This window comes from Pleurodeles waltl, chromosome 8 (genome assembly GCF_031143425.1).
Source record: "Pleurodeles waltl isolate 20211129_DDA chromosome 8, aPleWal1.hap1.20221129, whole genome shotgun sequence".
Taxonomy (NCBI): domain Eukaryota; kingdom Metazoa; phylum Chordata; class Amphibia; order Caudata; family Salamandridae; genus Pleurodeles; species Pleurodeles waltl.
Window position 1 is genome coordinate 89184260 of NC_090447.1, and position 14003 is coordinate 89198262.

The following is a 14003-nucleotide window of genomic DNA, read 5'->3' on the forward strand; positions in this document are numbered from 1 at the left end:
CCCTCTTCCCAACGGCTTATCAACACCCCCCACCCCTCTTCCCAACGGCTGATCAACATCCCGCACCCACCCCTCTCCCAATGGCTGATCAACCCACCCCCTCCCCTCTCCCAATGGCTGATTAATCTCTCTCCCGAACGGCTGATTAATCTCTCTCCCAACGGCTGATTAATCTCTCTCCCAACGGCTGATTAATCTCTCTCCCAACGGCTGATCAACTCCCCGCCCAGCTCCAGATGGCTATTAACCTTTCCCCCCACCCACCTGACTCCCGATGGCCACGGAGGGGGATACCCTCCCACCTGCTTAGCTCCCAATGACCACTGAGGGCTACCCCCCATCGGCCCAGCTCCTGATGGCTACTGAGGACTCCCCTGTCCCTACCTGCCTGGCTCCTGATGGCCACTGGCCCCCGACAAGGCTCTTGATGGCTCTGGTCCCAGTGGTCATTGCTGCTCTCAGTTGCCACTGATGCCTTGTGGTTACCATTGGCTGCTCACACCTGGCTCCCTATGGCCACCACCGATTCGCCCGCTCCTAGTGGTCTCTCCCTCTACCCCCCACTTTCCTGCTCCCTATGGCCTTTGCTTCACAGCTCACAATGGTCCCAGTGGCCATTACCCACAAGCGCCCTATGGTCACTTCGCCAAGCTCCCATTGCCACTTCAAATTGTATTTACCATAATCTAACACTGTTTTCCAGGTATAACATGAACGGCATATTGTTGTCCACCAGGGATTTGTATCTTTGGAGAGAGTTTGTGGGCCTGGATCTCAAATGTATTTGTTATTCTTCAGTTTGCTGATGAGCAGGGAACTTTATAATCGCCTGAAAGCTGACATATGTTTTGGTTTGTATTCTTTTTCTTGCAGCTGTGAAGTCCAAGCTCGCAGTGGTAAGCAGCGTGCATGTCTACAGCATACAGAAGGCAGTTCTAAAAGACAGTGGGCCCCTCTTCAGCACTGATTATGATATTATCAAAGCAAACCTGGAGATATGCAACAGGTAAGTACAACAGTGAAATCTTTGCAACATTGGAGTGCTGTTACATTCTAATACAAGAGTTTATTCAGGGATAGTAGAAACCCACCACCACTAGTGTACAGTAATAGAATTGTTCATGATTCTGGCAAATAGTCGTGATTTTTAAGCACTGAGCCATTAGTTACCCCGAATGGCCACCTGAGTCCTGTCATCTGTTCTGGCAGAGTGCACTCACTTAACTAGAAACAGTCTTAAAATTCTTAACCACAGTTTGAGTACAACATACGCAGCGTTTGATTCCGAAATCAGGAAATCATAACTATTTTTAGGGGAATTTTAATTGATGTGAAGATTCCACCGAACTGCGAAATACATGAAACGTCAGTGGGGGCGATTTCAGAGCCCCGGGCAAGTCATGAAATGGCATGCACCTGCACTTCATGGAAAAAACATCTAATATAATAATAGGAGAAGCCTGTTAGGATTTCTCTGTTTACACAACGTCTGATAGTATGTAATCAAGAAGGTATATAAGAGTTCATAAAATCAAATACAAAATAATTTATACTAAAGCCATAACTAAATTTGTTTGAAGCAGTGAACAAAGCAAGCAGTATAACCACCTTTGAGATGCACGTGGCAGCAGACACCGAGACAACATAGAGTTCCTGTGCACAGTCACTGGAATTATGCAGAATTGAAAAACTGTGTGCTAGCTGGATGTAATGGAAACTGGTAATGATGCCCTGAGTAGGCATTATAGAAAATTCGATGTATTGACTGAGCGTAAGGAAACCAGTCAATGAAGTGCTACCTGGTAATAACCGACTAACTATTTACGGCACAATGGGCCACTGGAAAATGTATAACATGAAAGTATCTAACAGTAATAATATTAATTGATTTCATACAATATTTCGACACAATACATGTATTCACGGATGTTCAGTCGGCAGTAACCAGGGTATGGAACACACCGGCATCCTTTAACAAAGGGTTTCCAGATATTCAAGGCACAACCGAAACAAAAAATAGGAAGTTTTAACCATATATAACTTTACTTCCAAACTTTCTTGACCAGACTCCAACACGAAACCTCATACACAAAGTCCCCATAACACTACTAAACTATGGAGGTGATGCAGACACAACTCTCTCTTTCTCCATCTTCTATAAGCAACACAAACAAAGCCCCAGAAGGACAGCGCATTCTTTCCCACACAAGTGCAACCCAGCACTTCGACACCCCACAACCAATCACAATAGCTGGCCAAAGCAGCTTGTCCAAGTGCCAAACCAAAGAAAGCACTTAGTCTGCCCTCACTGCCACTCCCTTTGGGACCTGCACCAAACAAAACAAGACATCTTATAAACACAGTGATGACAGTCTCAGGTAGATGCATACTGAAGGTATTGACAACGCACAACAAAGGCTAGGGCAGTCCAGCAGTACATCTATCGACTCCAGTCGTTAGCAGGTAAAATGTACTTGCCTACACCATACTAGAGCTATCTCAAACCAGCTGTTCAGACACAATACTGACTAACTCCATTATGAGCAAAATGAATAAAATGCACAACAAAACAACCACAAATGTATTCAGCCTCCTGCAGGAAATTGTGTACTAAGAGGCATTTGAAGGTACAGTGAGTTCTACACAATGTTCCTAATCTGTCATGTGACCATGTTTGGGTATTGAACATTATCCCCGTATCTCCTAAGAAACAGTCATTATAGAATAGTGTTCATGTACCTTTGTGATACATTTTATTGGCTAAAGCTGATATTTGTATGAAACAGCCTTACAAATCTAATATGTTTTCCCTCCAGATTTAGTGCCATTCAGTGCACCTTTGCAGTCCGCAGGGCACCATCTGAAATCACTAAGTCTCACAAGAGTTCGCAGGAATCGAATGAACAGCAGGTGACCAGTGCACCAAAAACCAATGGACATGGGCTACCACCCTCTTCCAAGGCCACCTCCCAGCCACCTAAAGGAATCATGGGCATGTTTGCGGCAAAAGGAAACTCTAAAACTCAGACCACCAGCAAGGACTCAAAGCCTGAAGTGAAAGAAGCCCCAGTAAGCTACCTTTTTTATTTTTCTCGCATGCAAGAGATTCTGGTCTTCTTCCTTCTAAGGGTGTAGTCCTCTTATTAAATAGCAATCGTCTCTGTTTTGAGCTCCAAGCCTCTTTTTTCCTTCATCACAAAAGTATCCACAAAAACAAAACATTCTATCCACCCAAACTAGCCTCATCAGCACTAAATATCTGTATAGAAACAATATTGTAATGCTACTAGAAATGCCCACCCGCAAGGTAATCTGCTGCGGTGGCTACTTATTATTACCCAAAGAACTGCCTTTGATGTCCACAAACCACCGCCCCCACTCATCAGCAAATTAGTAATCAACCTCTTTTGTCTCAAGAACGCAGTTCCTTCAGTCAAGCATTCATCCCACCTAACTGTTACACACCCAGCTGACCAATGTTTTCACTCAGAAGTATTTTGTCAAAAGAGAATCCGCTGGGCAGGATATCACACAGGGCTCTCAAAATCTACTCGACCACTCGCTATGGCGAGTCATTTTTTATGAGGTTGAGCTATTTTTAGAAACTACTTCTGGGGAGTGGACAAAGAACAGGTGTTCTGTTCAGACAGAAACCCAATTAGCAACTAAGATGCCTTTAAATCTTATTCTTGTAGCATTTGCTCTGTGTTCAGAGACAGAGGTCAAAAGTCAGTTTGTCTTCTTGCAATGCAAATACTTTTCCTTGTGACTGCAGAGTTCCAAGATTTTGTAAGGTGAACTGTCTGACCTGTGTGAAATGAAAGGCTGTGGGTATCTGGTCTTTCCTAACACACATTTATATAACTAAGTCAACTTAACAAACGTTTCAAAATATATTTCAGTAGCTGTGAAAGACCGTTTTTTTTGTACTTGTGTGATGAAAACAATATATTAACAGGATGGGAAAAAAAGTCAGAACACTTTATTTGGTGATGTGCAAATGATAAATATTTTTTTCACAGATTGCTAATACACTATATAGCTTTATCAGTAAAGCTGCAAGTTAGTGGGAAGGTTTTTTTGACATTTCTTGGAAATTTACTGTCTGTAAATGAGTGCGCTACCACATCATGCTTTAGTAATATACTTATTAAAAGTGAGTGTTTAAACATAAACTGAGAAACACTCCTGCCCTGATGGCAAAGCTATTAGTAAACTAAGGGGCAAGTCATGCATGGATCAATGTGTATCTTATATATGGCTAGATTTATTATACATGGAGCAAACCTTTAGTGTATTTAATCAAACAAAAGAGGACTTTTTTTTTTTACAGCAGAAATGCTGAACTCGCATATTTGAAGGTGCACTTATATGTGAGAATGAAGAAAAAAGCGACTGTAAAATATAATATTTGCATAGGATCACACAATTTGAGACCCATTTCCGGGTCAATTACATTACAGTTAGAGTAGATTGTTCAAGCTACTTGACCTGCAGTTCTAGTAACATTTCCATGAGTTTTTCGAGGCCTAAGCATGATATAAATTTATTAGAAGGCTGGCTTTGTTATTCTGGCATAGCCCAAATATGGACTGTACACCACATATTACTGGCTTTAACCTCTCCTAACCCCTCCCACCCGGCTCTCCAAATTCCACCAAGGTCTAATAAAAGCAAATGTGCTCCCAATGTTTTGTGTCTGGTCATAAACCAAAGAAATGTATTCATATTGAACTGCGCCTGTGTGATGTCACCCAGCAACGGATTCCTCTTGGTAGTGTGGCTTTCATTAACATAATTGCATCACAATCCTGTAACACAACAATAATGGCTTTGCATGCTTTTGAAAGCAAAATCTCATCTTTGCTAAGTAGAAATAATTTGCAAGTCAGGCAGGATACAGGGCTGATTTGTGTATGGCATGTAAACTCAATGATCCACAGCCAGCTGAGTGAAGTTAGCTGAACCCATGTGTAAGATGCACAAACCAGAAGAAGGACCCACAAGTATATATTTAGGTAATTTTAGGAAGCAGAACAGTGATGCTGAGCTCATAAAAATTATTCAGTATTATGTACTTGTAAGAAGAGAACATGAAGGGATGTATACTTTGGAAAGGGGAGTCTTTTTGGACATAGGCTTACAGACTCGATGTACAGGATGCCTTCTAGTGCTGAATGAGGTGCTCTCTAGATGGTGTTTTTAGTTCTTATCTGTAGTGCAGAGTGTTGGGGCGAGCCACATTTGTTGTGGAAAGCTAGTTCAAAACTGGTTCGTAATTAAGTGTACTTTGTTTGCTAGTCTTCTCTTTCTTCATTGCTCAACTACTAAGTTGGCAGTGTCTTGGCTTTTTTATGTTGGCCACCATAAATTGTTTTTAGGGAAGGTGTGTTGGTGCATTGGTTGTCACTGCTTCCTAAGCCATACAACAGGAAGATGAAGCAAATTTCATAGATCGCCAATATTATGCCTTTCAGGGAGAGGTCATGTGATGAAATTTTCTTTGATCCTTTTTGTAGTGACAGTCAGTGGCTTGCGTGAAATAAAGGAAAAGGAGGAAAAACAAGATCTGTTTTGTACCCCTGTCTGTGCCTTTTGGCTAGGAATGTACAAGTAGCCCTCCCTGAGAAACAACACCTGGTTACCTGAAAGTCCATGTATGTTGCCAGGGGTTTGCTGGATTTGTTACAGAGCACAGTGTGAAGCGTGAGCACGCTCCTCTATGTAGGACCTCAGGAAGAATCTCCCTTAGACACAAAGGAAAACAGTTAAAAGGAATTGGGAATTAAAAATGAGAATGAGAGATTCCACAGATTAATACTGTGATCTTTATAAAAGCTGAGTGGGCCGAAGTTCCATTTTAATCATCAATGCAACAGAACCACTTAAACAAATCAGGGGTGTGGAATTTAATAAAATATCTACTTGTCCATGGAACAGGTTGCTTTTTAAATCTACTTGTCCTGTAAAAAAGTCTACTTGTCCCTTTGGTGCCTTGTAGTGCGGTGACAAGTTATGTCAGCAGTCCATTATGTAAGCCTCTCTGATTATGTCAGGGCTACTACTGTAGTAGAGCTTGAATACTTGCAGTTTCAATCCCTACTATAGCAATTTCCTTATTTTGCCACCTTTCTGCAGATCTACATATTGGGGCTGGAGGAAGCAGCAGCAGTAGTTCCAGGGCTGGAATGCCTTTGAGTCTGCAAACCTACTAACATACATGTTTTAAGGATTATCACCATAATGAAAGGTTGGAAGTTTACTCCTGACAATGGCAGAAGTAGAGGTCCTTCCAGGGTTGGGAAAAAAAGTGGTTAGAGGGAAAGTGAACTTGTAAATGCTCAATATATTTTCACATGAGCAAATCTACACATGCATATTTGCTCATGCTAAAGTACAGTTAACAAATATTTTCTAGGAGTACGATTTCCTGGTCTACTTCTGTAAGTTCCTGTGCTTTCATGAACACCACTAATTCAAAGACCTATACCATGGGTGCAATTTTGTGACATTTTTTAAAGAATTGTGTCCCTAATTGGGTCTGGTATTAACAAAGACCTTTGGCTTTATTAAACTTTTATTTCTCTCTCTCTATCAGCTGGCTTTATTGTGAATGATCGCATTATGCTCTTCCACAAGGAGCATATTGGCACACAAAGTAGCTTTGCTCCGTGCCAGGAACTACTATGGCAATCAGTGGCGTAACAAAACTGGAGCCCCCTCCCCCTGCAAAGAATATTTGAGGGGGCGCAAGGAATATGGATGGGGCCCCCTCCAGACTCAGGATAGGTGCTTTGCTGAGGGGGCCCCCTGCAGGGGGGCTGCAGGGCCTTTATTACGTCACTGGTGGCAATGTGTGCTTTTTGAGAAAAAAAGCTTTTTTTCCTTTTGGCAGTGTTTATTACAATGGTGTGGGCTGACAGCTCACACAACAATAAAGTGTTACAAAAGCCATGTCAAAACAAGACCTGCATTGATGAAACTAAAAGACTCGCAAATAAGATGGATCGGTTGGCTTTGCCAGTGCTTGTTTATTTTCATGCTTCATATCAAACGGTTACACTGATTTCCATTAGGAATATTTTTGGGAAATATTAGCATGCATCAACACATTTTACTAAATGACGCATCCGAGAAATAGCACCTAAAGTTTCATAGTAGCAAGAAAAGAAATTCTATTTGCATTTTTTCCTGAACATTTTATTTTGAAAGCAAAGAATCATGACTTTCTTACTAGCTTCTGCAAATAATTCCATCTAATCGGAGAGAATTCTGGGAGCATTACCACAAGATCTATCCTTTCCATGCAGTCGGAGGTTTGTTAGTATTGATTGGTGGCTTTTGTCTTTAGTTACCATCCATCCTTTCCTCCTTGCTATAACAGTCTCTGTAAATGTTCATCTTTTGATAAAAAAAATTATTTGCATTTAAATGTTGTAAAATACCATCCAAACGATATTTAATCCTCATTTCTAAAGATTGGCATTGATTCTTTATTTGTTATTCTGATCATAGCCACCGTGTGTACTGTTGTGTGACAGAATTTCCCAACTTCTTCGTGTACTTCCATATGTAACATAATATAAGTGTCTTATGGAGTTCCGACAATTTTTGCTGTTTTTATCATTCATTATATTTATATGCAATTCTGATGGAGGCATTTCATATAAATACTATGTTTATACCTTGCATTTCCCACAGTCCCTATAGATACCAAATGTGTTATGCATTTTCTTTAGTTCAAAAGTTTGTATTCATTTCGATGTACATATGAAGAGGCACAAAATGCATATATGTATTAGGTGCAAAAGAATTTTGTGAGAAATAGCCATTATACAAATACTGATTAGCGGAGAAGATTCCCATCAAATAAAGTAAATGACAGGAGGAAGTTTCTGATGTCTTCTTGACTAGTCACTTGCAGTAAATGATAAATGTATAATAAAGTACTTTAGCTATGGAGAAGAAGATGGATAATGCTCTCTCCGCGCAGAAGGGGCTCACACTATACCGCTTACCAATGAAAAGTTAAAAATAATTTATAAAGGCTATTTGATGTATACTGTAGATAGAAGAAAGGTGCATTTTCTGATCCTTTTGCGTAACATGAGGATTTAATGTAGTGACTTGTAGCCTCAAATTACACATTGAAGATAACCGCCAGTGTTAGCCAGTGTGTTTTTCATGTCAAATTGTGGTTGAGTCCCTGTGTAGAATTGGTCATCCCATCTGTCTTCTAGTCACTGTAGGCAACCCATCTTGATCACCTATTCTCTTCCATGTGGCACATCCCACCATATCTGGCAAGTGCCCAACAACAAACAGCCCTGGCCCTACAAACTGACTACCTTTCACAATCCATTCTTCCTACACACACTGAGGTCCTGCCAGCTTGGCAACCATTTCACATGCACCCTGTGTCCTGGTGTTTCTATTATCTTTAGCTGTCCTTCTCCTGTTCCACCTATCCCTGTGTGCTGAGTTTACTGAACACTTCTCTTGTGACACTGCAAGTATGCCATCAGCAAGGCGTAGCTATTTTGCCTATTGATGTTTGTTGACAGGTTTGTTATGATGCTGTGCACATGAGATCTTTGTACTAGTGTTTTTTTGTCCAGCTTCTTCCTAAGCTCTTTGTTATTGTTATCACAAGCAGGCATCCACTGCAAGCAGCAAGTCAACAACCAAGTCAAATACAGTGAACAACTTCTTTGGGAAAGCTTCTATGAGTAAGTATCACATGTGTGTTCAGGTTCTTGAGTCCAGCATTTTGGGGTCCCTCTTGCCTATGTATGAAAAACACGGGAACTGACTGTCTCTCATCAGGACCTCCTGAGGGTGAGAATGTGAGCTGAATACTTGCACCGTAAACATGGTGGGATCTGCACGTCATGTATTCAGATACCAACGGTGCACATTCAGCCTTCCATCTTTCCAGAGTCAGTGAATCAAGACAATTAAATTGGCTAATAAAAGCACCGGTTATTTACAGGACTCAAAATGGCAGAAGTGTTGTATGAAGCTCTATAAGTTGTTATTGTTATGCTTCCAGAATGGAATTGCTGGCATCCATTACAACACACTAAGATCATTCATTCAAAGAACTGCATAAAAATGAGTACTAAGGACTTTCACAAAAAAAGACTAAGCAATGCAAAGATTAAAAGACTCCTGCGCCACAGCGGAGCGATATGTTTTTACCGTTCCGCACGTACATACTACTGAGTAGTCTTTCCGAGACCCTTTGGCAAGCACATGCTTGGACGACCTTACCAGTATGAACTGAGAAGGCAGACAGACTGTGACCCAAGCATTTCCCTCAACTTATCTGGAAATAATTTGCATTGGACCACGATCAATCCTGTCCAAGACTGCCAGGAATACATTTATATATTAGTGGGTGCTGGATTACCTTTCGCCAAAAGATATATCCACACATGAAATCCATACTTATATTTTAAAAGGCATTATTAAATATTAAGGTCTCGTTTTAGTGCAGGGTATCTGAATAAGCATTACTGCAAATATAAAAATGGTGAAAACGATAAATTCAATTCACTAAAATACAATAAAAATCAACATATCCGTTAGCAATCATTAAATTCAACCAATGATGGAGTTGATCTTTGTTGGAATCTCACCCCCTTGTTTCCTAGGCTGATATTTACATTGTTATCAAATGCCGTAACAATGAGTTTCCTAGGTGGCCTGTAGTATGGGTACCTTATGCTAATTGCTAGATTTTTTTCTCAGTCTGCAGCCTGGCTTGGAATAGGCAGGGCCAGTGTCTTTAGCTGCAGGGCTGTACTGGGTCTGAGAAGGAGAAAGATAGTGCGGGACATTCAAGTAGCCTGTTTCCCACTTTGATGCTCCCTTGAAATATTGAATCTTCTCTCTCCCCTAAAATGCAAGCGCATCGATATTATATACTGACTCACAGCATTTTATTAGGAGAACGGCCTCGTGATTTGTGATGTAGACGTTTTACTACAGGTGATATCAACTCTACTGCAAATTTGCCTAAACATATTGTGTTTCTTTTTGTAAGGCATACTGCTGTAATATATATATATATATATTAGATGCACTATTAACTTATACCAAAGCATCATTGCACTATGAATACATGTCATGTAAATGAAGCAGCAAACAGTGATAATGAATACACATATGAATTGCATTTAAATGAACATATGCAGTTGGGGGCCCAAAAAGCAGGGAAAGGGCAAAGCATATTACAAAACTCGCTGAGGAACTCTTGACAGTTCTTGAGTAATAAATGTAAACCCATATTTTGAAACGTTGTCTTGAACTGACCCTGCTTCATTAGCTTTTTGTACAAACACCATTTATCTTTGTTTCCCGAGAGTCCCAATGATGAACTGCAGCTATGTTTTGTAACTGGCGCCTTCTTTATTTCTGATGTATGATTTATTGAAAAACACAATAGGTTTTAGCACATGTACCAGAAATCACACATTTCTTTTGGCGTTGTACATCAAAAGTCACAAGGCCCATTTTTCACATAAAGTGGTCTTACATGTGCATACAGAGCGTTTAAGACCTTTCACAAGTGGAGCAGACTTCTTGTACTGAAGAAGATATATACCAATTTAAGTGTTCCGAAGCTTCATAGAGTGCTTCAGAGACTGCAAGCAGAGCGTATCATATATCACATGCAGTTTGTAATTTCCTTTCAAGCTGGATGTTAGTCTCTCTTCTGAAATATCCCTTCCCACAACATAGGGATAGTAAGTGCTAAACAAACACTTTATAATGTAGTACAGTAATACAGGCCATCAAAATGGCCTCAAGATTAAACTTTAGTTTAGTCCTCAGTTGGTTTAGGGCAGTGGTTTCCAACCTGTGGTCCATGGACCCCTGGAGGTCCGCGAAGCCTTCTCAGGGGGTCTGTGACTGCTGAGAAAATGAAATAATATTAACAGATTAGGTCCCCAGCTTTCGGTAATGATTCAGTGGGGGGTGGGAGGGGTCCCCGGATTCCAATAATGATTCAGTGGGGGTCCCTGGGTTGCAGTATTCATAAAGTGGTGGTCCACAGAAGTCAAAAGGTTGGGAACCACTGGTTTAGGGCAACTATGTCGTCGTGTAGCAGACTATGTGCAAGCCCACTGTACCTTAATCCAGTAGGTATTCAGAAGGCCGTCCATTCCTAAAAGTGCCTGTGTGAGCTCTTCAGCCACCTACCTAACATGGCTGAAGTAGACCTGGGTTTGTTTGTGTTCCTGTCTGGAGTGGAGCTGGCCTGGCAGTTCAGATCTGATTGTTCCTACTGGAACAGGACCAAGTCTGATTCGGTTATCGCTGGACTTTGCCCGGTGTGGCACTGTAGGAATAAAAACAATTAACTGGAATGAGGCTCCCAGTAACCACCAGTGGCTAATATTAATTCAAGCATTCCACCCATCACGTTTTTGTTTTTTTAGATGAGAAACCCAGAGTGTAATGATTGTGGGCAGATATGGGTCCTGTGCTCACTGTGCCATAGTACTGCTATGCTCACATTACTGAGTAGACCAGAAGGGATGAAACCTGTCTGGAGTTGCTTGGGTTTTCACTGGGAGAAGACCAGGCCTGGCATTTCTAACCTGGCCTGGCATTTCGAACCTAACTTGTTCCTCTTAGAGCAGGGCCAAGTCTTATTTACTTGCCTGTCTACATTGGCATACTGAGCAAACAAAATGATGGCCTGAAAAACCAGCCCAGAATCGATACCAGTGCCTGAAACTAATTCGATCATTCCACCCATCACTTCATTTTATTTTTTTTACTTGGGCACTCTCGTGATCTTCCAGGATCATTTCTTGAAGAATTGTGGTTTGTCTTCCAAGATAGTTTCCTATGTTTGTCAAGGATGTATTGGAGGGGTTTTACACCACTCTTGGGATGTGAAAAGGATACGGAAGTTGAAGCTTGCAGTGCAACCTGGAGAAAGTTTGGTAGTTTGACTCCTAGTTGTTAAAAGGGCTTAGGGCAGAGCATAGAGCAATTAGTAAGAAGGAAGGAAGAGCTATCTTCAAAATGACTTCAAACGAAAATCAATCAGAATATTTCCTTAACTGTTGAACAATATGCTAGTTCACCTAGGTGTGCATTTAGTTAATCGCTCTCTAAAGCTAGTGTTTATTTGGTTTATAAAAGCATGGGCAATGTGGCACAATATTTCAAATGAATTCATTCTCAGTTGAAGTTTTAAAAATGTGATCAATTTTTGTTCAGGTCTGCTTTTCTGAAGTTCTTCATCTCTGGTTAGAATTGAGCCATCCTGGCTTAAATTTTCAATAGAGCTGTTACTAATGATTGGAGATAATATAATTAAACTAGTAGGGCACACCTAGGTATGAGGGCTTGATTTATGACCAATTTCCAGGAGGAACAGCTAACAAAGTAAATAAGTTTGATTTAATTGTATTGCCATTGCTCTCCTATGTTGAGTCCTTAAAAATCTAACATAGGTTCACTTTGCCTGGGCCTGCACTGGACATCTTTGACCTGGACCATCACGTCACAGCCAAGGGCCCTATAATGTAAAGGACACACTGCCACGATCTGTGCCACGGTGCCCCTTTAAGTGAGTGAGCTGGGCCCAGATTGAGTTTCTCTATTAGAGTTCATGCGCTGCTACAAGGGCAGTCGCAAATTTGCACCTGCCCTGCAGGACAGCGCATTAGGGAAAGGCGCCTGTTTGAAGCAGCTGGCCTGTCTTTCACAGTGCAGATGGCAACGTGACCTGCTTTTCAAAAGGGAACAGAGATCCCTGCAGTAGAATGCACTGTGAATGCACCTGCCATTAGGGGGAATGTCTGTAGGAAATTAATGGAATCCTCTTGGTTCCATTTCAAGGGGTAGCCTCACGAAGCGCACTAACTGTGTGCCACCTCTTTGTGACGCTTAGTCGGTGTGCCCTTCGACAGCTCATTTGCCTCTGCGCCCACGTCTATAATATTGCGCGGGCACAGAGGCAAAGTGTTCCCTCATTTGCATGAGCTTTGGCCTGTGCAAATGAGCAAAAGTCCCCTTAGGCTATCTCCTGTGTTACATGTGTGCCGGCGCGATCTTATTACAGAAAGGGCAGCAGACGCCTCTGCAGCTCCTTCTGTAATTTACAAAAGTGCTCCAAAGGTGCAGACAGCAGGCCCACACCTTGGACACTAGTGTAATATGTTCTGGGTCTTTAAACCTGGCTTAACCAGATTACGGTGTATGACTACTGGAATTCATTGTGAATTATTACTCCCATTTTATATACATTAGTGAAACTGGAAAACCACAATGCTAGTAGATGCAATCAGTCAGTTTGTTAGCCTCTTAAAATATGCCAAGCATTTTGAGAGCCATCACTCTTTTACTTAAAACCCTCTTTGAGAGCACAAGTTGTTTAAACCAGATATCGCAAAGTAATTAGTTTATTCAATTTAGCTGACATTAGACAGCACCTTCTAAAAAAGTATCTTGTCCCCCATGCCTTGTGTTTGAGGTTCACTGCCTGCCACTTCATTTTAAAGATGTAAATGTAGGGGATCCAGCTGTGAGGAGTGGCAAATTACTCACCCATGGGGGCTCCGTAAAACACTTGTGCCACCTTATGCAAAAAGGATATACTTATCTGTAACAATGTATTCTTTGTAACAACACTGTATCCCTATGCATGTTTACATTAAACTGTACCATGATGTGATGGACACAGCCTCTAGGCCCTTTAAATGAGATGTTTTGTTTTTGTTGATGTTCCTATTGATCAAAGGAACCTAACTTTCTCCAACAACAAGGCCTAAAAAGCCCTTCTTATTAATATTTAGGATCTCTTTTGGAAACATGCACAGTCACTGTATGTTTTTTGTTTCCTGTATAGGATGTGAATGTTTACTGTGATTTTTTTTTTTGTTTTGTTAAAGTGCATATTCGTTTGTAAAAGTAAAGTGAGCAGAATTACCTGATAAAACAGAAATGTTTACAAATTCATCATTTTTTAAATTCATACT

The 14003-nt window shown here is 41.1% G+C and overlaps 1 protein-coding gene across 5 annotated transcripts in view; it reads left to right on the plus strand.

The window, feature by feature from the left end:
* The window catches only part of POLD3 (DNA polymerase delta 3, accessory subunit), a 74915-nt gene that overhangs the window by 23129 nt on the left and 37783 nt on the right, over nucleotides 1-14003 (plus strand). For 3 of the 5 annotated variants that reach the window (XM_069203805.1, XM_069203807.1, XM_069203808.1), the window contains 3 exons: nucleotides 874-1006; nucleotides 2817-3069; nucleotides 8654-8729. In XM_069203805.1, coding sequence (XP_069059906.1) covers nucleotides 874-1006; nucleotides 2817-3069; nucleotides 8654-8729 — 462 coding nt within the window. The remainder of the gene's footprint in view (nucleotides 1-873; nucleotides 1007-2816; nucleotides 3070-8653; nucleotides 8730-14003) is intronic. The other 2 variants (XM_069203809.1, XM_069203806.1) reach the window with 1 other exon arrangement.